General features: G+C 43.4%; 1 protein-coding gene across 1 annotated transcript in view; it reads right to left on the minus strand.

Moving 5' to 3' along the window:
* The window catches only part of PTK2 (protein tyrosine kinase 2), a 714868-nt gene that overhangs the window by 96592 nt on the left and 594137 nt on the right, over positions 1-24139 (minus strand). Inside the window, 1 exon segment of the mRNA XM_030219604.1 lies at positions 5247-5309. Coding sequence (XP_030075464.1) covers positions 5247-5309 — 63 coding nt within the window.

The raw sequence follows: 24139 nt of genomic DNA on the forward strand, positions 1-24139 counted from the left end.
GCCCCACCTCCCACTACCGGCTCTGTTATCCAATCTCGGCTAAGCTCCTGAGGATCCATTTCTTCTGAACAGGATTCCTTTATGTTTATCCCACGCTTGTTTGAATTCCGTTACCGTTTTCATCTCCACCACCTCCCGCGGGAGGGCATTGCAAGCATCCACCACTCTCTCCGTGAAAAAATACTTCCTGACATTTTTCTTGAGTCTGCCCCCCTTCAATCTCATTTCATGTCCTCTCGTTCTACCACCTTCGTATCTCCGGAAAAGGTTCGTTTGCGGATTAATACCTTTCAAATATTTGAACGTCTGTTATCATATCACCCCGTTTCTCCTTTCCTCCAGGGTATACATGTTCAGGTCAGCAAGTCTCTCCTCGTACGTCTTGTAATGCAAATCCCATACCATTCTCGTAGCTTTTCTTTGCACCGCTTCGATTCTTTTTACATCCTTAGCAAGATACGGCCTCCAAAACTGAACACAATACTCCAGATGGGGCCTCACCAATGACTTATACAGGGGCATCAACACTCCCTTTCTTCTGCTGGTCACACCTCTCTCTATACAGCCCAACAACCTTCTAGATACAGCCACCGCCTTGTCACACTGTTTCGTCACCTTCAAATCCTCAGATACTATCACCCCAAGATCTCTCTCCCCGTCCGTACCTATGAGACTCTCGCCGCCTAACACATACGTCTCCTGTGGATTTCTATTCCCTAAGTGCATCACTTTGCATTTCTTGGCATTGAATTTTAATTAAGGTTCTCTGTTACACCAGAATGTAAAACCAGACATTAATTAATTTCAATTTTTTAATTTTTTAAATTTGCAGTGCTCAGTCGTGCTGATGTGCATAAAACCATAATGATATGGAGTAATCACTGGTTCACAGAAGCAGGGAGGAGCGAAGATAGTAGACTCTCCCAGTAAGCTGAGAAATGAAGTTGGTTAAATGAAGTGTTAAAGATAGTATTGATAACGTAAAAAAACTTTTAAAAGATGATGGAAGTATGTTTGTAGTTTATTCATTAGATTGGAAATACATTCCCTTGAAAAAGCGTTAAAAGTGAAACGTGGCTTCAACATCGGGGAAAAAGAAGATTTTAAAACACAGAACACTGAATATTGGGAGATATGGAGCAAACCTGACCCAAGCATCTACTCATCAAAGATAAGTGAAGAACTATTTACCTCAGATATTAGTTGTGACCTGTTAATCAATATATGACAGTCTACTGAGGCAGCGCAAGATTAGTTCAAATTTGACAAACAAGGAAAGGAAGGAAGGACTTGTGCTGTGATGTTTGGAAGCTGAGGTCTTACTCCATATCATTATGGTTTTATGCACATCAGCACGACTGAGCACTGCAAATTGAAAAAATTAAAAAATTGAAATGAATTAATGTCTGGTTTTACATTCTGGTGTAACAGAGAACCTTTGTTAATAGCAGACACCAGGTCAGATTCAACATTGATCCCTAATTGAGAAATTGAATTTTAATTGCCAAACCTTAGACCATTCTTCTAGCTTCTTCAGATCCTTTTTCATGTTTTCCACTCCTTCCGGGGTGTCCACTCTGTTACAGATCTTAGTATCATCCGCAAATAGGCAAACATAGGCAGGACGGAGCGATGCTGGGCCAATTACAGGGGGGAGGAGAGAGGAAGGTAGGGAAGTCAGACCTGTGTGTGGGAGCAGCTTCAGGAAGCCCCTACCATTGGGTGGCCCTGGGCATTTTGCCGGGCTTGCTCAATGGTAGCTGCATCCCTACCAGACCCTCTCAATCTCCATTCTCTGTTGTTTAGCTACTTACCAGTTTTCTTTACTTCCCTTACCTCCCTAGTTCTCCCATTCTCAACTACAACCTATAACTAGGTGATTTACAAGAAAACATTCATATTATTCATAACACAAAACAAAATAATCCATGGTAAAAAATTCAACCTGCAAGAGAATTAGAAAAATGCTGATACAAACAATTCTATCTTTCCTCCACCTTAACTCCAGTACCCATACCTCTGCCCCTCCATCTTCACCTCCCTTTGCATTTACCCCTTGCTTCTCCCTATCTCTCACAAAGTAGCTGTCCTCTTCTTCCTTCTCCAGCCCCTGCATCAGCCCCCAACCCTTCTATCCCATATAGTAACATAGTAGATGATGGCAGAGAAAGACCTGTACGGTCCATCCAGTCTGCCCAACAAGATAAATTCATATGTGCTACTTTATGTGTATACCTGACCTTGATTTGTATCTGCCATTTTCAGGGCACAGACCATAGAAGTCTGCCCAGCACTAGCCCTGTCTCCTACCACCGGTGCTGCCACCCAATCTCCGCTAAGCTTCTGAGAATCCATTCCTTCTCCATATGCTCCTTTTTAGACCCTAGCCCCTTCTGCTCATGTATTAGATCCCTTCTCCAAACCTTGTGATAGCTGAGCCCCCCCTTCTCCTAGCATCAGCCCGTTCTTTCATCTGTTCCTAGCATCAGAGCATTTCTGTTACCTCTACCAATCTGCCAGCATCAGCCCTCTTTTCCTATCTTCAGCCACCTTCTTCTAGTCCCTATATCAATGCTATTTCTGAGTCCCAGCCCCTTCTCCCAACAGTCCCCCCCTTTTCAATCCCTGGCTTCAGCTCCTTCAACTACTTGCTCTCCCCCCCTTTTCAGCCTCCACTTCAGTCTAGCCTAGGCCCCTTTTCCCACCTGGCTCCCCCCCTTTTCAGCCTACAGCCCCAGTCTTCTTAAGAACGTAAGTGTTGCCACACTGGGACAGACCAAAGGTCCATCAAGCCCAGTACGGTTTCCAACAGTAGCCAATCCAGGAACCTGGCAAGATCACAAAACAGTAAAACAGATTTTATGCTGCTTATCCTAGAAACAAGCAATGGATTTTTTCAAGTCCATCTTAACAATGGCATATGGCCTTTTCTTCTGGAAATTATTCAACCTTTTTTAAAACCCTGCTAAACTAACTGCTTTAACCACTTTATTTGGCAACAAACTTCAGAGCTTAATTACACACTGAGTGAATAAATATTTTCTCTGATTTGTTTTAAATTTACTACTTAGTAGCTTCATTGCATGCCCCCTAGTCATTGTCTTTTAGAAAGAGTAAACAAGTGATTCATATCTACCATTACATTTTTGTCTGAAAAGTGTGGTAGAACTTGCATCACATGCTAATGTTTTCTACGTATGCTGATGTCATAGGACAAATGGTCATATAACAAAGTACACACCACTATCATTCTGTTTTATGGTTTTAGATGGAAGGAGAGATTTCCTATCATGTGTTATTGCTCCTCTCAAACCATGCTTAGCATCTTTCGAGATATCCTCTTTCTCTGAACTTTCTTTCTATAATTTTAGTTTGTTAGAAAGATTAACTACTTCCTGTTTCAACAGAGTTCTTAATCTCTAATGCAGCACTGGCGGCAAGAGCCGTGGCAGTGAAAAGAGATGCTTCCATTGCTCTGCATACAATTTTTAAAAGCAGGATAGGTGGTAAAAGCAGCAGCTGCGGAAAATGATTTCGATGGATCACAGCACATGCTCCTATGCCAGTGCTGTGATGCAGTTGTGGAATAGGTAAGTGGGGGCAGTTTTTTTGAACATCGATGCCCCCCGCTGTGCTTACCCTGCTTGTTACGCTGGCCTTAATCTTCCCACACCAGCTCTCACATCTACTCTAACACTCATCTACCATATCTCTTGCACCCCTTCCCAACTCTTGTGCACCTGTAATTCCTAACCATATGTTTTCACACAAAGCACCTCCTACCCTAGTGCTCTCTCATCCCTTCTTTCTGCTACCTTACTTCCAAGGTCCTCTCAAACCTGCTCCAGAACACAAGGCAGCATGGAGCTTAAGTAGAAAAATGTTGCCAAACAATTAAAGCCTACTCTTCTCAGAAATCACTCAGACATCTCAGTTCTGGTTTTGGGCTGTTTTTGCTCCAGCCCTCTCCTTTCTTGTTTCTGCTTGCAAAACCCAGCTCCCAGAAGGGGAGAGCAAGAAAAGGGGCTTGAGGTTACACAACAGGGTAAAGAAAAGAAAAAGGAGCTCCTCTGCTCCTCCTGCACAACAAACTGATGCATTTTGCCTCTAGGACAGAAGACAAATGGGCAGGAGCAGGGATTCTTTGCTCTGTACTGTCTGCTCCAGTCACATCCCTTCTCATCAGTGCAAATTAGGGACGAGAGAGTAGCTCTTTGCTCCATCATCTCCTGACTCGCCCCCTTCCCTCCTGTTCTCTTTATGCTACTTGTGGGGGGAAAGGGTAGAAAATGAAGTAAAGGGTTTGTCTCTGGGGCACTGTCCAGTAGAGATGGAGCCTTATGCACAGTGTCAGACCTAACTGATGTAGGGCCAGCCCCACTACTGAGAGACTGTGTTTCTTGTACATGGCCCTGCTTTTCAGCCCCTACTGAGTAATACAAATGAGGCCCTGCAATTAGTCTCTGCACATGGTCCAAAGCAGGACCATCCTGAGCTGGAAACGCGCCCTATGTGACACACTGCCTTACGCTCCTGCTTTGCCTACTGTGCTGCTGCCAAGCAGAAGATGCAATGGATGGGAAATAAGACTTGTACTACCACTTCCCTTGCACCCTATGCAGCCACACTGTCCGCATATAGCTTGCTGAAGCCCTGCTTTCATGTCCCTCTGCATTACCACTGGCCCGGGCTCCTGTTGCATGATATGAAATGATGTAACACTCTTCTCCTCCTAAAATAACAGTGCCAGACATGCCCTATAAAATGCCCCAGTCACCCCGCCCTAGCTCCGACCCTATTCATAAGACCATGTTTAGTCACACTCCTGGATGTTACCACCAAGGTCTCTTCCAGGACATGCAAGTGTGCCACAACACACTGGTTAAAAAGCACTGGTCAAAAACATACACTATCAATGACAGTCTTCAAACATTACTTTTATACCAGTTTTCTAAAGAAAAGCAACTGAAAACTATTTATGGAAAAAACAGCTTTGGGTTAAAGAAAACCTTTAAAAAAACAAACCCAAATAGTTATCAAATAAGTCTAACATGAAATATGAATATGTTCCATATTAAAAATACAGTCACATACCCCACAGACTGAACCTCTGTGAACTTATAATCTTCTTAATGTTATAAAAGAAATAGTTAGCTGACTGTCCCATGATCTCTAATTATATGGTAAGTTTATAGAGAAACAGGAAGTTGTACGATGAGATGAAAAGCTAGCATACTGTCACTTACTGGGCCCTGGAGAGTGCCGTCTTCTCTGTCGTTGCTGCCTCTGGAAAGCCTCACATCGGGTTTCTAAAGAAATAAGACCCAACTTTTCAAATAAATCATAGAAAACAGCAACTTGTAAAGGTTAAATTCTTCATAAAAATAAATAGAAACACTGCAGACACATTGGTATGCTACAGTTTTCCTCACTTCTTGCAACATGCTTTAGTATTGCCAAAGCCTCTCAAAAAGCTTTGAAAAAAACAAAACAAAACGACAATCTGTTTACAGCTCTCTTCTCAAAAGAAAAATGTTTAAGTATTGATTGTACCATTTTTCCGACACAACATTTGAAAACCTGCATTTTAAAAAACGTTTTCAGTGGCAAGCAACTCTAAGTGTTCTCTTCTTAACGGCGAAATTTCAACCACAGGATGAGAAACACTGCATTAATTCCTGTTTCCTGCCGAAGGAAGGCTTATATGTACTTGGCTCTCTCTCCATGACTACAAGCGGGGCCAATTACTGGTGCTCTTTAAACACTGGGACACAGAAAACTAATAAAGGAATCTGGATTCAATATTCTTCTACTAGTATGAAAAAAAAACAAACTCATTTTATTACATTAAGACAGACTTGGTGAACAGAGAGCATGCTGCATTTAATAGGGCAAACAATGCAGTATGTTGCAGATGAAATTTTATATTAGTTAAAGATTTAAACAAAACGTTATAGCATGCTTGCACTGCAGACATTCTTCAAAGGAACTTCTTAAAGTCACAAAAAATTATAGGGTTGATATTCAAAAGCTTATTTGGTCAGCACCGGGTGCTTGCTGCGTAAGTGCTTTTGTTTGAAATTCAGTAGCTGGCTCACATTTCAGTTATGTAGATTAATATACAGCCAACATAGGGCCTTCTGGTGCAATCGGTAGTTTGCTTGCCTACAATGACCAGACTTTGAATCATGTACTGGGAAGTTCTGTCAGGTAGTCAAGAAGTTGTGGTGGTGGTGCAGGTACAGTCTGCCAATAAATCATAATGCAAGTGGCAGCCCCCATTAGTCTACTATAATAAAACTCACCCTCAACGTTCTGAAGACAACGTTCTGAAGTCACTCAGTCACTCCCTGAAGGGTTCATGGATTCATGGTGGTGAAGCCACAACACTGACCATGTCTCTCTGCCCCGCCCTCACATGACGGACCAATCAGAAAAAACACCCTCAACATTCTGAAACACAAAGGACCATCACAACACCGTTCCCAGGCAACACTAGGCAACGTAACACGGACCAATCAGAGGAAACTACGTGACAATAAGGGAGGAGCATTCCCCAGCAGAATGGCTCATTATCTGTGCAGCACGGAGAGCACAGAACCACCGCTGGAACGAGAGAAGAATATTCCTGCTGTGGGTATGTGCAAAAATAGACCGGGGGAGGGGGGGGGGGAGAAATTTTTAAATGCCTAATGCCAGTACTGAAAAGTGCCAGAGGGCCTATAGCACAGATTATATTTAGGATCGCTTGACATGGAGTCAGAGGAGCCGGAAAACAACATGCCCGTCACCATCTGGGACGTGGGCGAACAAGACAAGCTGCGGCCCAGCTGGAAGGATTACCCGTGACCCAGCCAGCAGCAAACAGCGACCAAGGAAGGGGGAGGAGTACTCCTTCCCTGCCTAGGAATCGCTGGAGACTGGCTGCCAAACTAACGAAACAACCGCACACCGACGCACCACCTCCATCATTCAAAAGGCATCCACTCTTTCTTCAACAGAAATGCAAACTAATAATACAAAACAAACAAAGAATACATGGTTTCTCAGGCGGCTGCAGGTAACTCCCCACACCCTTCCTCTTCCCCTTTTGCCGAAGCGGCCAAGGACGTGCCCAACCATCCCCAGCCTCAGGCAAGCTGTCTCCCACCTCGGGGATTCCCCGAGCACCCGGAAAAAGACGGCGCTGATTCTTGCTGCGCATAAATGTTCCAGCATTCCCCTGCAGCCGGCCTGAAATGGACCAAACATACCGGATCACCCCCCGACGGCCCGAGACCGTGCTCTTCTCCCTTCCGCCAACTTAAAACAACCATCCCCGTCCTCAGGCAAGTCGTCACCCACCTCCAGGATGCCCAGAACCCCAGCCCAATGGAAAAAGATGGCGCTTCTTCCAACAGCACATTTCTCTTCCAGCGTTCCCCTACAGCAGCCCTGAAACGGCAAAAAATACCAACAGACAAAGAACGTGCTCCTCTACCTTCCGCCCATCTAAAACAACACTGCTGCCTCAGCACAACACAAAAAAAAAAACCTGGAAAAAAAAAACCACCACTCAGCAAAGGCCGACCCCCCTACAACCACATTTACATTTCACCAACAGAAAGACCCCCCTCCACAAACCTCCATGACAGACAAAACCACACACGCACAATACAACAGAAACACACCCTCAAAGCCACACACCAATCCAACCCACTTTGCCAGCACAGCACAGCATATCCCACAACCCCCAAGCAAAAAACAAAACAAAAAAAGAGACACATCAACAACCTGCACACACACCGCACCCTCACACACTCACACACAAAATAACTCTGTGACACATACACACACACACACACACACAAAAAGCCACATGCTAGCGCCCGTTTCATTGGTTTCGGAAACGGGCCTTTTTTACTAGTCATTTTATAAAGCCAACATTTATCCAAATAACTTGAGGGACTGAGACATTCTGGGGTGGGGCCATAGGTTACACAGATAGCAACAATATTCAGCTGCCTTCCATATAACTTTTCTATTTAAGTCTGAATGGAGAAATGGAAATCCAAACTTTTAAATGGCTATCTGCATAAATTTCTATAAACACAATTTAAGGATTTATTTACTGTATTTTAAAAGAAATTCATCCAAGATTGTGTAAAGATAGCAGATATCTTACTTCTAAGATATGACTGCAGATGCTTAAAATCCACATAAAAGATATATAAAAAAACCTTTATATTTTAAAGGTGGCCATTTGCTAACAGTGTGTGCTGATATCATTATTGCTGTGCTTCTTAGCTCTTGTATATCTATCCAGTTGGGTTTTCAAGATCTCCACAATGAAAATGCATGAAACAGATTTGAATGTATAGGAGACCCATTGTAAGCAAATATATTCCATGCATATTCATTATGGTAATCCTGAAAACACAACTGGTTAGGTGTGTCTCCAGGGGAGGGTTGAGCAGTATTGTATTATTGCATGCTATTGGCATTAGAATGTACTGTTAGCAAGTGGCCCCTAAGTGGTGACTGACCTGCTGAATATTGACATTTATGTATTTATAGCACTTTATGTACAGTGAGGTAAATATTCTTCATATTTGACCAATGAATCACATGAGCAAAGAGAGATATTTTTCCCACTAGAAAGAGATGAAAGTCAAAACTCCTCCCTTATGTCTCTGAATCTGTTGTGTGGCCACAGGTGGGCAGGAGCCCACCTAGCAGTAATGCATCCTTGTTATGGCTGGTGGGGGATCACCAAGCCCTGCTGGCTGAAGACTCCTAGCTTCTCTCTCTCTCCTCCCCTGCCCCTCCAACAATTCAGCATCTCCCACAGTCTCTCAAAACCACCACAGAACCAATATGTACCTTTTATAACTTCTCTTCCCTCCTGGAGGTCTTCAGCAATGAGCAGCGATTCACACATGCTACTTGCACTGGACCCACAGCCTTCCCGCTAATGCAGTCCTGCCTATATGGAAAACAGGAAGTTGCTTCAGAGGGAAGGCTCTGGGGCTAATGCGAGCAGTGTGTGTGAATCACTGCTGGTGACCTCCGAAAGTGAAGAGAAGTTTTAAAACATACTGGAGGGAGGTTGAAAGACATGCAGAGATGCCAGATTGTATAGTGTCAGCTGGGGTTGGGGGGTGTGTATTTGTGGCTGTGCTGGTTTGCGGGGAGGGGTACGAAGTGAACAGAGGACAGATGATGGACTGTTGGGGGGAGAAGGAACACACAATTTCACATTCACCCACTATGGCTCAGGCTCACCCCAAACTGGCCACTGCATCATGCCACTCCTGTTTCTCCTTTCTTCCAAGGTATACATGTTCAGGTCAGCAAGTCTCTCCTCGTACGGTTTGCAACGCAAATCCCATACCATTTTCGTAGCTTTTCTTTGCACCGCTTCCAGTTTTTTTACATCTTTAGCAAGATATGGCCTCCAAAACTGAATACAATACTCCAAGTGGGGCCTCACCAATGATTTGTAGAGGGGCATCAACACCTCCTTTCTTCTGCTGGTTATACTCCTCTCTATGCAGCCTAGCATCCTTCTGGCCATGGCCATGGCCTTGTCACATTGTTTTTTCACCTTCATATCCTCTCACAGCAACACCCCAAGGTTTCTCTCCTTAGTCGAGCTTACTAATATCTCCCCTCCTATTCAGTATCTCTCTTTTGGGTTTCTACACCCCAAATGCATCACTCTGCACTTCTTGGCATTAAATTTTAACTGATTTCTACCAAAAAAAACCCCAAAATTCCTATAATGCAGTGCAATATTTTTTTCTTTTTAAAAAAATGCTAATGGTGCTCAGTGACTGGGTATGTCCCGCTGGACTAACTTGCAGTACAAGGCTGCTTCATACCCGATTTAACATCATAGCACCCCTGTCTCCTACCTTCCTATGCTGTTATAACAGGTTGTTTCAAACGTTTGTTCCTGTATCAATACTGTGCTCAAATATTAGCAACAACTGAGTTTCAAGTGGGTGTCGGTTATGCTACTTATCTTGATGTAGTTTGGTAGCGATGATTGATGAAGGTTAGTCTTGTTGGGGACCCAGTCTGTTAAGTGACGTGCAGTAAAATAGCTGTGATGCACAACTGGTTCCCTGTCCCGGGCTTCAATGAAAATCTGGCTTATGCCAGAGAATGGAGAACGTTTAAAAGTTGGTCTAAAGAAAGAAACATTTCTCCTGCTGCAGCTGCCTTGGTGCAGATCTTAGCCTTTCTCCAGGAGGGGTTTAAAAAGGGTTTGGCTCTTAATTCCCTTAAAGTACAAGTAGCAGCTCTGGCCTCTTTTAGAGGGCATATTGGGCGTACTTCTCTGATGGCTCATCCTGAAATTGTATGTTTCCTTAAAGGGGTCAATCATTTGTGCTCTCCTCTTAAAAATGTCCAGATTGGAGTCTTAATTTAGTACTTCAGCTCTTCAAAAGTCATCATTTGAACCCCTCTTTAAAGCTGCTATTAAAGATATAACTTTGAAAATAGAAGCCATGTCTTCTGCCAGAAGATTGTCAGAAATTAAAGCTTTATGATTCTCTGAAGTGGGGGTGACAATTCGATTAGTTCTTTCCTTCCTAAGATAGTATCCTCTTTTCACCTCAATCAGCCACTCTACTTACCATCCTTTCGTAAAAAGGAGTGTGGTTCAGAATATACTTTGAGATTTTTGGATGTTAAGAGAAGTCTCTTATGTTACTTAGAGTCTGTAGACCGGAAATGGCAATCACCACTACGGCAAATGTAAGCCACATTGAGCCTGCAAATAGGTGGGAAAATGTGGGATACAAATGCTACAAATAAATAAATAATCATTCTGGCCTATTCTGCAAGGTTCTACATCTTGTGGTGGTATATTTAATTTCAACAAGCAAAGACAAATAAAAATGACTTGCAGTTGCAAACTGAATTCAGACAGAGGGCATCTGCTGAGCATTGTCTTTATGAATCTTAAATGCTGGGATTCAACTGAGCATGTGATTTTAGTACTTGAATACAGAGATGCATAGCTCTCTCTAACTGCTTAGCAGTTGATCAGGAAGGAAACATTAGTAAAGACACTTTAAAATTAGCTCTTGTGGAGCCAGTAGCGTCTTCAATAATAGCTATTGTTCACAACAAAACAGGAGCCCTTTTACAAAGCGATGTTAAGCAGCTAGTGCAGATTTTACTGCGTAGACATGAGCTCAGACCTGCACTAATGCCTACTGCGCACTAAAACCAGTCAATATGGTAAAAGGCCTGTGTAAGCTCCTTAATGTGGGTAGGGATAGTGAGTGGGCATAACAGGAGTGCAGAGCTGCCAAGGGGTCCCGATTTTTGAGAGGAAGATTTTTAGTACATGCCCCTGACCTGCCCCACTCTTCCTTGGCTCTGCCTACTGTACCTCATGGTTCTGCCCTCTGGCACACCTCGGTCCCATGGCCATTTTAGAAAATATTTTATTTACACCAGTGATAGCAGGGATGGGTAAGAGAGAGAGTTTCAGTTCACTCTATGTAATAAAAGTGAATTTTAAAGATTGTTTTTCAACTCTGCCTTGACCGACCAGTGCACTTGGGGTCTTGTATTCTTGATTAGAAGTAATTCTGTTTAAAAATGATTGCTTAACTTTGTGTGAAAGTAAGTTGGAATGTAGAAGATAAGACACAGCTCTAATTAATTTGGTATGTGAAGAAGGGGATGGAGCTTGTTTTTGAGTTCAGATTGGCCACCTGGACTGGAAAACATGTGACCACATTCCCACAGAATGGCTTGTTTCTCAAGCATTCTGTTAATTTTCCTTAGCTCTGAACATGAGTTCTAAGCCTAATAAAAAGGGGAGTTTATTTCAGTGAAATTGGGAGCTCATCTGTAATGTACAAACTGCGCAGAGAACCATGTTTCCTGGTCAAAGAAACTCCTGGCTTTCGCTGTGAACAGGGCCCCCTCAGCTGATAAGAGCCTGGTTGATGTAAGGCCCAGTGATGATTGTTTATAGTGTATTATTGCTTCTTTTCCTGGTCTAGGAACTCTTAGCATTGCTTAGATGTAGAGACCAGTGATGTAATGATTGTTTATAAATAGGTATTGTTTCTTTTTAGTTATATAGCTAATCGTGTGTATATATCTTAATCATTGTAGATTTTACCACCTCTAATAAAGGTCTCATTTACCTAATACGAATCCAAAAGAATCCACAGTAATTACTGAGCAGTCTGCGTTAGTGAAGTAGGCTGTGTAAATCCATAGCAGTACACTCTATTACATCCCCTATCCAGCATCTATTCCCCTCAAGGACATAATGCCCCCTCACTTTGAGCTTAAGCCCACTCCAAAATTGTGACACTGGTTTATTATCAACCACACAGAGATAAGAGTTTTCAGTTCTGGTACAGTATAAGTCATCACAAAAACAAAATGTAAGAAAACCAGTGGACTGCATTAGGGGCTTATAGCACATTTAGTTATGTTTAAACATAAGAGATCTGCATGAAACAAAATATTTATTTTTATTTTGACTTATAAAACCACTTGTCCCTGAAACATGTTCAAAACAGAATAATTTGTGAATCTAAAATGTAAACTTCAACAAAACAGATGCAGATGTGATTCCATGTACCCCAATGAAAGGAGAGTTTAATTTTACTTCCATTTAATTTCAGTATATTCCATCTTTATAACACCAGGCTTCCCAAGGCAGATTACAACAACAGTTAAGATGAACCCATCAAGAAACAGGATATCCCCATTGAGATTTGGCCATCTGTATTGTATAGAACAGTGCAGAAAAATGACCACAAAATACAATTTATAACTGCTGTTTCTCTACCAGCTGCAATAACTTTTTAAGCTGTTTTAGTGATATTCAATTGTTATTTCTCCCCTCTTCATCCCACAACCTTCTTCCCCCGTCTACCTTTAATTTGTTTTAAAACTTGCCGGGTGGCGGCAGCAATTCACAGGCGCTGCCCTGCAGCTGGCCTGACATCTTCTCTCTCTGATGTGCGGCTCGCCCCAGCGGAAACAGGAAGTTACCTCAGAGAGGGCGGGCCACCGCAGTAGAGAGAGAATGTCAGGCTAGAGGCAGGGAAGCGCCTGTGAATCGCTGCCACCACCCGGCAAGTTTTGAAATAAATTAAAGATAGCACTCAGGGTAAGAGGGTTGAGGGAAGAAAGAAGGAAAAGAGGAGATGCCAGTCCGGTGGGGGGGGGGGGGGGGGGGGGGGGAGTTGCAGCAGGAAGGGAAGGGAAAGATGCTGGATGAGTGTGGCAGATTCAGTGCCTCACAGGACCACCCCTATCAGCGGGAGACTTTCCTGCTTTGGTGGAGTGCGGGAGATGACCCGCAAAATGTTTTATATGGGCTGGGCTGGCTGGGTTCACATCAGGCTCTGTAACTTAGATTACTTAACTACATTTTCTGCTTATTTACAACCCAAACTTTTACTGACTTCTGCTCAGTCTGTGTTCAGGCACCAGTCCTCAATTTTACTTGGAACTTCTTCCATTTATTTTTCGCTGGAGAAAGGAAATTTTATCTCCCCTAAATAACTCTCCTCATGCCCTGAGATTGGAGCTGGATCCTTATTTACATCTATCCTTCCTCTGGGACAATACAGAAAAAGCCTACAGCAACCTGCATCAATTGGACCATCCAAGGATATCAGAACCAGAAACTCTAAAGTTCAGTCCTGCAATCCGTGAGTTAAAAAAAATTATTTTAACTACATAATCTACTTCTATAACTCAGAATCTTTTAGATTCCTTAAAACTAAAGGAAACCTATGTACTGTCTCCAAGAATTTCACATAGAAGTGCTAAGTGCAGCCATTTGTTTCTCTATTTGATGGAAGACTTTGATCTCACAGGCCTGGTCTGAATTTACAACTTTAAAAGGTCTGTTCTTTCAGCTATTAAAGGCTTAACCCTGCATTGCCAACTAGGAAGACTGCTGATCTACAGGGTGTACTCCAAAGAGTGGATTGCAGTGCCACCCAGTGGTGTGTGGGAGAGGAAACCATAACCCCCACAAACCAAAGAGAAGGTAAAAGTGCAAGAGGTCAAACACCTACATAACAGTACTTAAAAGATCACCTCATTGTCGCACCAAAGCTACCCACAGCACCCCCAGACCACCCTTGGGAACTATAGGACTGGTGAATGCCAGATCAGCTGCAAAGAAATCCTCAGTGATCCATGATGCCATAAATGAACAGCATCTTGACATCCTAGGAATAAGTGAAACCTGGCTAGATGAAAGTGGGGATTTACCACTAGCTGAACTATGCCCAACAGGTTTCAACATCAACTAAGACCAGGAAAACAGGGTGGAGGGGTAGCAGTATTGATTCGGGACACAATCAAACTGCGCAGAATATCCATCCCCCAGCTACATGGATCAGAATCTCTTTTAATCCAACTTGAAGAGGAGAAGCCAATCTGGCTGCTCATGATTTACAGAGCACCTCGTAACAACACATTATCTGTACAAGAACTCCTAGACCTGATTACTCAAGTGACCCTGAATTACCCTAGGCTGGTGATCAAGGGAGACTTCAATCTACACATCAAAACCCCAGATATCACCACAGCTGCCTTTCTGGACATGATGACAGCACTAGGATTTACACAGGTGATCAATTCTCCAACCCATGAAAAGGGTCACATACTAGACTTGGTATTCTACAAAGGGGTGGATAACCCAGAATTCTGGGATAACAGTATTGAAATAACACCCCTATCATGGTCAGACCATTTTCTAATTAAATTTTCCCTAAGTGACCACCTGAAACAAATGGCACCTCCCAGAGTTTGGAAGGAGATCAGACACAAAAAAAAAGGTGACCGCTGAGAATTTCCTAGAAGCCTTGGACTATCCACATGCAGATGAAAAGTCAACAGTGTCAGAACAAGTTGACATCTGGAATACACATTTAGTCAAGACCTTAGAGAAAACAGCACCACTAAAAAAGGTCTTATGCCCCACTCACAAACGCTCACCTTGGTTTTCTCCAGAACTTCGGATCCTTAAACGCGAAGGACGAAAACTGGAAAGGAGATGGCGCAAATCTCACCTGGATGAAGACAAGCTAAACTGCAGGAAGCACATGGCAAAGTGCTGCCAAGCCTTAACAGCAACCAAAAAATAGTATTTCTCTCAATGCATTGCACAGGCTGCCAATTCAACCAAACAGCTGTTCAGTATAGTAAACAGCCTACTGCAACCCCCACAACAAAACCAGCCTCACCAGTCTAAACTGAACTGCAATGATTTTGCTGCATACTTTGCCAACAAAATTAAAAGTCTCCTCCAGGATTTACAGGCAATCCCACCCAGTGCCCAACCAGTCAACCAGGGGTGCACAAACTCGCCCCTTCCTAACAGAGACAGATGGAACACTTTTAATCTAATGACAGAGGAGAGCCTTGACAAACTCCTAAGAGACCTTCGACCAACTACCTGCTCCCTCGATCCCTGCCCATCAAAGATAGTGCAGCAGGCAAGTATGGGCCTTATAGAAGACGCCACAAAAATTGTGAACACCTTTCTCTCTAATGGGCAACTATCAACAGCATTAAAAAGGGCAGTGGTTCGCCCTCTGCCGAAGAAAAACAACCTTGACCAGGACAAACTTGAAAGTTACAGGCCAGTATCCAACATCCTGTTTCTAGGGAAACTCAGAACAAGCAGTCTGTGTTCAACTTAATGAATGGCTAGAAAAGAGTAACTGGCTAGATCCATGTCAATCTGGATTCAGACCCGGTTATGGAACAGAAATGGTCCTCGTATCCCTGCTAGATGATCTTCACAGAAACCGAGACAAGGGATTCACCTCGATGTTAGTACTGCTAGATTTCTCAGCAGCTTTTGACACTGTGGATCATGATATCTTGCTAGCATGACTGACAGAAACAGGTATCAATGGTACAGTACTTGCCTGGTTCAGATCCTATCTATCAGACAGGCAACAATCCATAATGATTAGCAGCAACTCATCACCACCATAAGCACTGACCTGCGGGGTACCACAAGGATTGATACTGTCACCTATTCTGTTCAATATCTACCTCAAGCCACTAGCTGAGCTGATTCGGTCAATGGACACTCAGTTCTACATCTATGTGGATGATGTGCAGCTACTCATACCCATTGAACCTGACTTACCTACAGCCTTGAATAAACTGATTACTTGTCTAACATCAATTCAAGAATGGACTAAACACAACAAACTTTGCCTGAACCCAAGTAAAACTGAGCTTCTCTGGGTCCCTATCACAAGTGGATACATACCTGACATCAAAATCCCTTTTGGGAAGTAAGAACTCCCCCTCAAACCACATGTCAGGAACCTTGGAATACAGTTAGATTCAACACTTACTCTGATTCCCCAAAACCAAGCAACCTTCAAGAGCTGTTTCTACTATTTGTGATAGCTATGCTGCCTCTCTCCTTACATCGAGAAGGTAAATCTTATCCCAGTTGTGCATGCCATGCATGGTAACATCAAGACTGGATTACTACAATGCACTATACAATGGTCTGACTACAAAGGGCCTGCACCAGCTCCATTTGATTCAGAATGCAGCAGCAAGACTCATAGAAGGTTGAAAGCGACGTGGCCACATCAAACCATTTTTGCAAAAACTTCAGTACAATACATGGCTAAATTTAAAACTCTATGTCTGATCTTCAAGGCCATGAAAGGAAATGGCCCAGAGTATCTGAAGAATATGATGATCCTCCACACACTGCCAAGGACACTAAGGTCCTCCCAAGGACTTTCACTAACTACACCCTCTCCAAAAGACTTTACACAATGTGATACCCACAAGCGAGCCTTCTCTGGAGTAGCCCCCACACTCTGGAATGCATTGCCTGAAAGGCTCCGCTTAACACAAGACAATCTCTACTTCAGGAAGCAAGTGAAAGCTTGGCTCTTCAACCAAGCCTTTAATGGAAGAAGTATCTAACTTGTTAGTCTCACTCACACACACAAGGATTGACTCGGGCTGCACATACTGCAGTGGGACATGTTTATCCACTCCTAGCCTGAGATAATATTTAACCATCTCTCTGACCTCATGTGCAACTTTCTTCAAATCAGTCACCTTACTTTCAAATTCTTCCTACTTTCTTACTCATCTATATGTTACAACTTTGCCTTACCCTTCACTACCAATTATAATGTTCTTCTACATATTGTGTTGTCATTGTAAGTAGCATACCATACCATATTTTGTAGTGTTACTTGAATACTTTTACTGCTCTAATTGCCTATTGCTTATGTTTGATCTATTTTTACTGTACACCGCCTTGAGTGAATTCCTTCAAAAAGGCGGTAAATAAATCCTAATAATAAAATAAATAAAAGCGGGAGTCTCCCGCTCCATGCGGGAGACTTGGCAGGTCTGGAGGTGGAAAGGAGTGGCCTATTGTGACAGCTAGCATGCAGAGCAGTACTGCATGCTGTATGACAACTGCCAATACATGGTTGCACTTACTGCCCACTTTAAGAGGTGGCAGTAGGTGCAGCCGTGCTATCAGAAGACCAGTAGCATGGCTGTGGAGGTCAATCCCACCTCCCCAAGCTTGCCCCCATCGATCTGATCCTTTGAAGATCCTTGTTTGCTTAGCCCTGCTCCCTTCTTTTCTAACAGCAAGTTAGACTTTTCCTACCCAAGTAGATCCCCCTCCACTCGAGGACCCCTGGACTAGTAGGACAGAGCAGGCCTCTGTTCCTATTCCTTTGGGCTGCAGAAACAAAACTAACTCCCAGTGGTTATACAACAAAACAAGGGATCATGGGCACCCCTTCCTAGCCTAGCATCCTTCTGGCTTCGGATACTGCCTTGTCATGTTGTTTTTCCACCTTGAAATCTTCAGACATTATCACCTCAAGGTCCCTCTCTCCTGGTCCATGTGCATCAGTGTCTCTCTCTGTATGTCCTATACAGCTTTTCTGGATATCTGCAAAACAAAAATGCAGCACTCTGCACTTCTTTGCATTAAAGTTTAACTCCAAGCTTAACTCCATGCTTCAATATTTTTGTAGATCACTTATATGGTTTATTCCCTCCAGGGTGTCCACTCTGTTGCAAATCTTTCAGTACTTGTTATCCTCTAAATAACCATGCCACATTTCATACTCTGCAATAAGTGCTGCTCAACACAGCCCATGGCTTTAGTTTCAACAACTGGAAAAAAACACATTTAAAAATCCTTGTTTTGAGATGTTCCCATAAGATATGGGTCTTAACCATAATTCTCTGTACACTGCCAATATTCACTCTGCTGGACAAAGATCAACTATGGGTGTCAGCCAGAGGCGTAGCTAGGTCTTGATGTCTGGGGGAGCAGACTTTTGTAAAATAGGCACCAGATATAGGCATAGTTTGACTGTTTCATTTTGGGGGGCAAAGGGTGTGGCTTGGCACATTTGCATATGTACATCTCATACATATTCATTAAGGCTATTAAAAAAAACAAACACACACACGCACCAGAAAATGCTGAATATGAAGCCAGCATATCAAAAACAATAGGGCCAGACACTTTATGAAATAACACAAAACCCTACAAAAAGACACTCAAAATCTATACAGAAAACTTAACACACAAGAGCCCTAACCCACCTATGAAAAGACACTGGACCCTAGAGCACCAATATACCTGTTACTGGAAAATGGAACATTCCTACACAAAACACTACATGCTAGCAGAATCTGTCACCTCAGTCACATATGCAGAACATGGACAGACCCTCATGTGATACAAAATAGGGAACCACAAAAAACATGCCCACAAAAACTGAAATAGAGATCTCGTCAAGAAAGCCAGACTCTGTAAGCAGTGCAAATACTGGTAAAAGAGAAACAGAAACGTATTTTCTCCTGTACTCTGCAAAATACAATACGAAAAACATGTACATTTCACAAAGCAGGCACATCTTAGTCCTTAAAAAGCATTAAATAAAAAGAATGTTTTGTTTTCTACCTTTGTTGTCTGAGCATTCTATTTTTCTAGTTGGGCTGGTCCCAGTCTCTTTTCCACTTTTCATGTGTAAGTCTTCTCCTAAATTCTTTTCCAGGTTGGCTTTTCCATTTCCTTGCTCTTCTCTTGTCTTCTTCCTGTTCTTCTCTGCATCTGTCTGCCACTGATCATTCATTTTATGTTTTTCCCCACTTTTCTCTCTCTCTTTAGTCCTTAGTGTCCGTCTACCTACTGGCTTTGACCATCTCCCTCTCATTCCTTTTCCAGCACTCCCATTCCCCCCTCTATCTCTCCCTTACCTAGTCTCCTAAATTCCTCTTCCATCTTTCACCCACTTCATAAGTCCCCAATTCCCATCCTCTGTACTCACTCTCTTTGCCCTCATCTACCCTCCACTGCATCTCATCACCCTATCGGTCCCAGCTCCATTCATGTCTCCTTCCCTCCCTTGCCTTCAAGGCCACTCTTCTGTCTGTTACCCTATACCCCATGTCCCATAGCTTCTCTTTCACCATCTTTTTAACCTCTTTCTACCCTAACTCAACTCCCTTCAGAAACTCATCCCCTTCTCCTATACCCCTCATCAGTACCCCAATCCATTTTCAATGACTCTTACCCTCTTTCCTGTCTTCTAGGTCATTCACATTATTTCTCAACCTTTCCCTACATCATCCCCTTTTCCTGCCCTTCTTCTCATATCCCTATTTTCACATCCTGCTTCTTCTCCTCTCCCACCCCTCAGTCCCATCCATCTCCTTCTCCTTCCCTCTGTCCCACCTCTCCCAGTCTCATCCATCTACTGCTCCTTCCCTCTGCTCACCACCCTTCCCAGTCCCATCCATCTTCTGCTCCACCCCCACTGCCGCCTCCTGTGTTGATGCACCCGCCCCCCTCTGAACTCGGCTTCCCCTCCGACGTGAGTGGCCTGCCCGAGGATGGTAATGCATGCATTACTACCTGCGCCGCCGTCCCCTCAGCTGTTATCCGCCCCCTACCCACCCTCAGCCGCGGCAATGCTGGGCAGCAAACGGGGCTGAGGCCGACCATGCAAAGCCAACCTGCTGGACTTGGTGCTGTTGGGCCCCGGTCGCGAGCCGCTTTTGCTGCCCTGCGGTCTCTGCGGGAAGGTCTTCATGGATGCTGGGCGCCTGCGGCAGCATGAAGCCCAGCAGAGTCACTAGCCTGCAGTTGGGCTATGGGGAGCTACCGCCTGCCTCTGCCTCCGGTCTGGATGAAACGCCCCGCAAGCGCAACCGCACCCGCAAACAGGTGGTGTGCAAACTGTGCGGCAAGATTTTCCGCGACGTCTATCACCTGAATCGTCATAAGCTCTCGCACTCTGGGGAGAAACCCTACTCTTGCCTGTCTGCGGCCTCCGGTTCAAACGCAAGGACCGCATGTCCTACCATGTGCGCTCGCACGATGGCTCTGTGGACAAACCGTGCATGCGGGAAGGTGACAGTGCTTGCGCATAGGCGGTGCGGCACCACCAGAGCGACACAGCGTGCAAGCAGGAAGGTGGGCCGCTTGCATGCGCATAGGCGCCGTTTTTTTGAGAAATCGATTTAGGGGAGTGACCGCTCCCCCTGCGCCCCACCTAGCTACGCCACTGGTGTCAGCGAATTTAATTTGGTGAATTGAAGGAATTAGGAATTAGGTTCCACTGGATCTCACTGAGCAAATTTTAAAATGTAATTTTAAGTATAAATACTGGCAATGTGTTAGCCAGTCAAGGATAAATGTGCTTATAACACAAGTCAATAGCCATGAGGCTGCATTCTGTACAACTTGCAGTGCCTTAATAGTGTTATTTAGCAAATGCAAGTACAATGAATTACAATAATCTAATCAGGTTAAAATCAAGACTTGCAGAATTGTTCAAAAATTGTTAAAAGACGGCAATGCTAATTTGCATAACAACTGTAAAAAAGATGGGCCAGATAACATAAGAGTCACTGGCTGAGAGAGACATGCCAGCAGTCTCCCCTTACTCTTGACCACTGAGGGAAAAAAAACTGTAAAACAAGGCAGGAGTAGACCAGATAAATGTCAGTACATATATGCCATCTTGGACTTGACTATAGTTTACTCCTTCTGGAATTCTGAACAAAAATTTGCAAATTCTGTAAAATTCTGTGCACAAAATTTGCAAATTCTGTAAGTTTGTCATAATTTAACCAATATTACAGCACCCTCCCTCCACAGCACCTGCCTTTTCTTAACAGCCACCTGCTCCCTCCATAGCATCCTCTTTTTCTTCTTTTACAGCCCCTTCCCCTCGCGGGCAGCAGAGGAGCAAGCCAGCCAGCACTGTGGGCTCGGAGGGGCAGCGGGGGGAACCAGTCAACTAAGCAAGCCTCTCCTAGAGGCAGAGCTCATATTCTGCACAAAAATGTTAAATTCTATGTGATTGGAGAATTCTGTGTAAATTCTGCACACCACAGTCGCACAGAATTCTAGTAGGAGTGGGAGAGAATTCCATTATGAAGGAACTATACATCCAAATGCTTCTGAGTGAAGAATCTAGCCATAAACTGGAATGAGTGGGAACCACCACATAACTAGCCTGAGAAAAATGCAAGGATTGAGATGGCTGTTAAGGAAGAAGGGTGTGGAACAATATTTCTGTTCTTGGAAATTATATCCAAATGCAAACAAAGGAGCAGTAAAAGCCTTCTACCTTGATAGTAAAGCTACTGCTCAGAAGCTGGGTATCTATTTTTGTGGGAAGAGGTTGGAACAAGCACATTTTGTACAAAATCTAGGAGAATGACTGGATCACTTCTCTAAAATTCAAGCAGTATTTGCCAAAAATCAAGTTTTTAAAAAACTTACCATCATAAATTTAAAAAACAACATTAAGGTTACTTGATTCTGAAAATTGGAAAACTAAGGAAATAAGTGCAAAATCAAACAGTATATAGAAAATAAAATCCCCAATGTATTAGTTGAGAAAAGAACCACAAAACCAGGGAAATCTAGAGGAAATATAACGTTATGACAGAAAATAAAAAAAGGGGGAGGAGTACCTTGTAACTTTAAAAAAGAGAAACAATATACCACCCATACTCTTATCAGCTTCATCTCAAATATACCCTGCACATATCTAGAAAAGAATGTTAATAGCTTAGGTTCAATGATGACATGCATATTTTGCAACCTAATTTGCTCCATGGCATAAAGCTTCCTGATGCATAGCAATAAACTATTTTCTTTGTTCTTGAGTAACTTTACAGATATCTGGGAAAATCTAAATCTTTTAGCCCAGAAATAACATATGTATTTTATGGAAACACAATCTCAAAATAATGATCTCTATCTGATGGAAAAACAAAAGCCATAAGTAATTCTCCTAGACTCCTTAAGTCCATGATTATTCCAGATATCTAGTTAAATTCAAACTATCTGATTACCACAGACCGTTATTAAATGGACTTGGGGAAAATCCACTACTTCTGGGATAAGCAGCATAAAATGTTTTGTACATTTTTGGGATCTTGCCGGGTATTTGTGACCTGGATTGGCCACTGTTGGAAACAGGATGCTGGGCTTGATGGACCTTTGGTCTTTCCCAGTATGGCAATACTTATGTACTTATGTAAACGACTTCTTGTTAGAGCACATCCCCATCTCCCTTCCCCCTTTCATGGCAGAAAAAAAGGCTTTATTTATTGGCAGAACTGCTTCCTGCTTAATGTCCAAAATTTCCATCAATTAATTTTTAGAAATATCCACTAATAGCCCCCTAATGTGAACAGCAGTGAAGAATGAAGCAGTTTCTCTGTGAGGAACCGCTGGATTTTCCCAGGATACTCAACCAACTCCTCAAGCAGAAGCCACCGACACCAGCCAGAAACTAAGTCCTTAGCAACCTCTTTTTTTTTCCCCCCACACTGTGAGGAAGGAGAAGGCCAAGACTCGGGGGGGGGGGGGGGGGGGGGGGGGATGGGAAAGACCTGGTACCAGATATACCCTAGAACCAGCAGAAGCCTTAATCTCCCTTCTCAACTGGACAAGAAAACGGAATAGGAGTTGAACTGCAGCAATGAACCCAGGAGCTTATGGGAGACCGGCTACTGCCTGCTGGAGATAGAACAATACTGGATCACCAGGAGCTTTACCGTCCTATATGGCTGAGTTCAGTTTTGCACTTTATCTCCACCTGCTGGTAGATGGACATAAATCATAAGTTTCTGGATTCATCTGCTCTGATGCTATGGAATAGATCATAAACAATAAATACAGCAAAACAGCAGTTTAATCCCCCCCCCCCCCCCCCCCCCCCAAAAAAAAATCAGTCATCCTGGAACCGAAGGAGCTCAACTTTCTCTCTACCGGGTTTACTGTATCACCCTGGTGGGCCAGTGGCTTGTACAGGCAGGAGCAACCCACAGTTGCTTCTGCCCATGCTATCTCCACAGTCAAAATGGCTGCCACAACTTTATTTATTTATTTATTTACAGAAACTTAATATACCATGAATCGAATTAAAAAATGCAGCAAAGCAGATAACAATATTAAAAAAAATGTAAGGGTTGGCAATAGAAGCAAAGTAAAATCAGGAGGAGAAAAATAAGAAACTAATTATATGTGTTAAAAGTCTGGATAAAATGTCAGTTCTTCAGTAATTTTTTATGTTTCAATGTTTTTATTGAAGCTTCAACCATTAAACATCCAACACGTTACAGTTACCTTTAACTAACATCCAGAAGCTACTGGTTGGAATTACATAAAAGTTTTATCAAATAAATTTTACATTCCCCCCCCCTTTCCCCCCCCCTCCACCCCCCTCACCTACTAGCCATACCAAACCCCCCCTCTTCTCCCCCTTCCCTCTAACTACCCTCATGAACTTACGCTCTGATCGTCCAGGAGGATCCTCCCCCCCTCCCCTAGGCTTGTGGTTATATTTTATACAGTACTAATGTCTATCTTTCTAACTCTGAGGCATTGTAGTATTCCAGTTAAGGCGCAGACTGCGTCCTCTAGGGCTCAACGCCTTCAAATAGGGGTCCCAAATTTATAAATAACGCATGTGCCTTTTGAGGGAACCCCTTGCTTCTCGGGCCTCCCAGGTCGCCAACAAATGTACCTGGTTCCTCCAGTGCCAATATGCTGGTACCTCCGGGACTGTTCAATACTGTAATATGGTCTTCCAGGCTA

This window comes from Microcaecilia unicolor, chromosome 1 (genome assembly GCF_901765095.1).
Source record: "Microcaecilia unicolor chromosome 1, aMicUni1.1, whole genome shotgun sequence".
NCBI classification, from domain to species: Eukaryota; Metazoa; Chordata; class Amphibia; order Gymnophiona; family Siphonopidae; genus Microcaecilia; species Microcaecilia unicolor.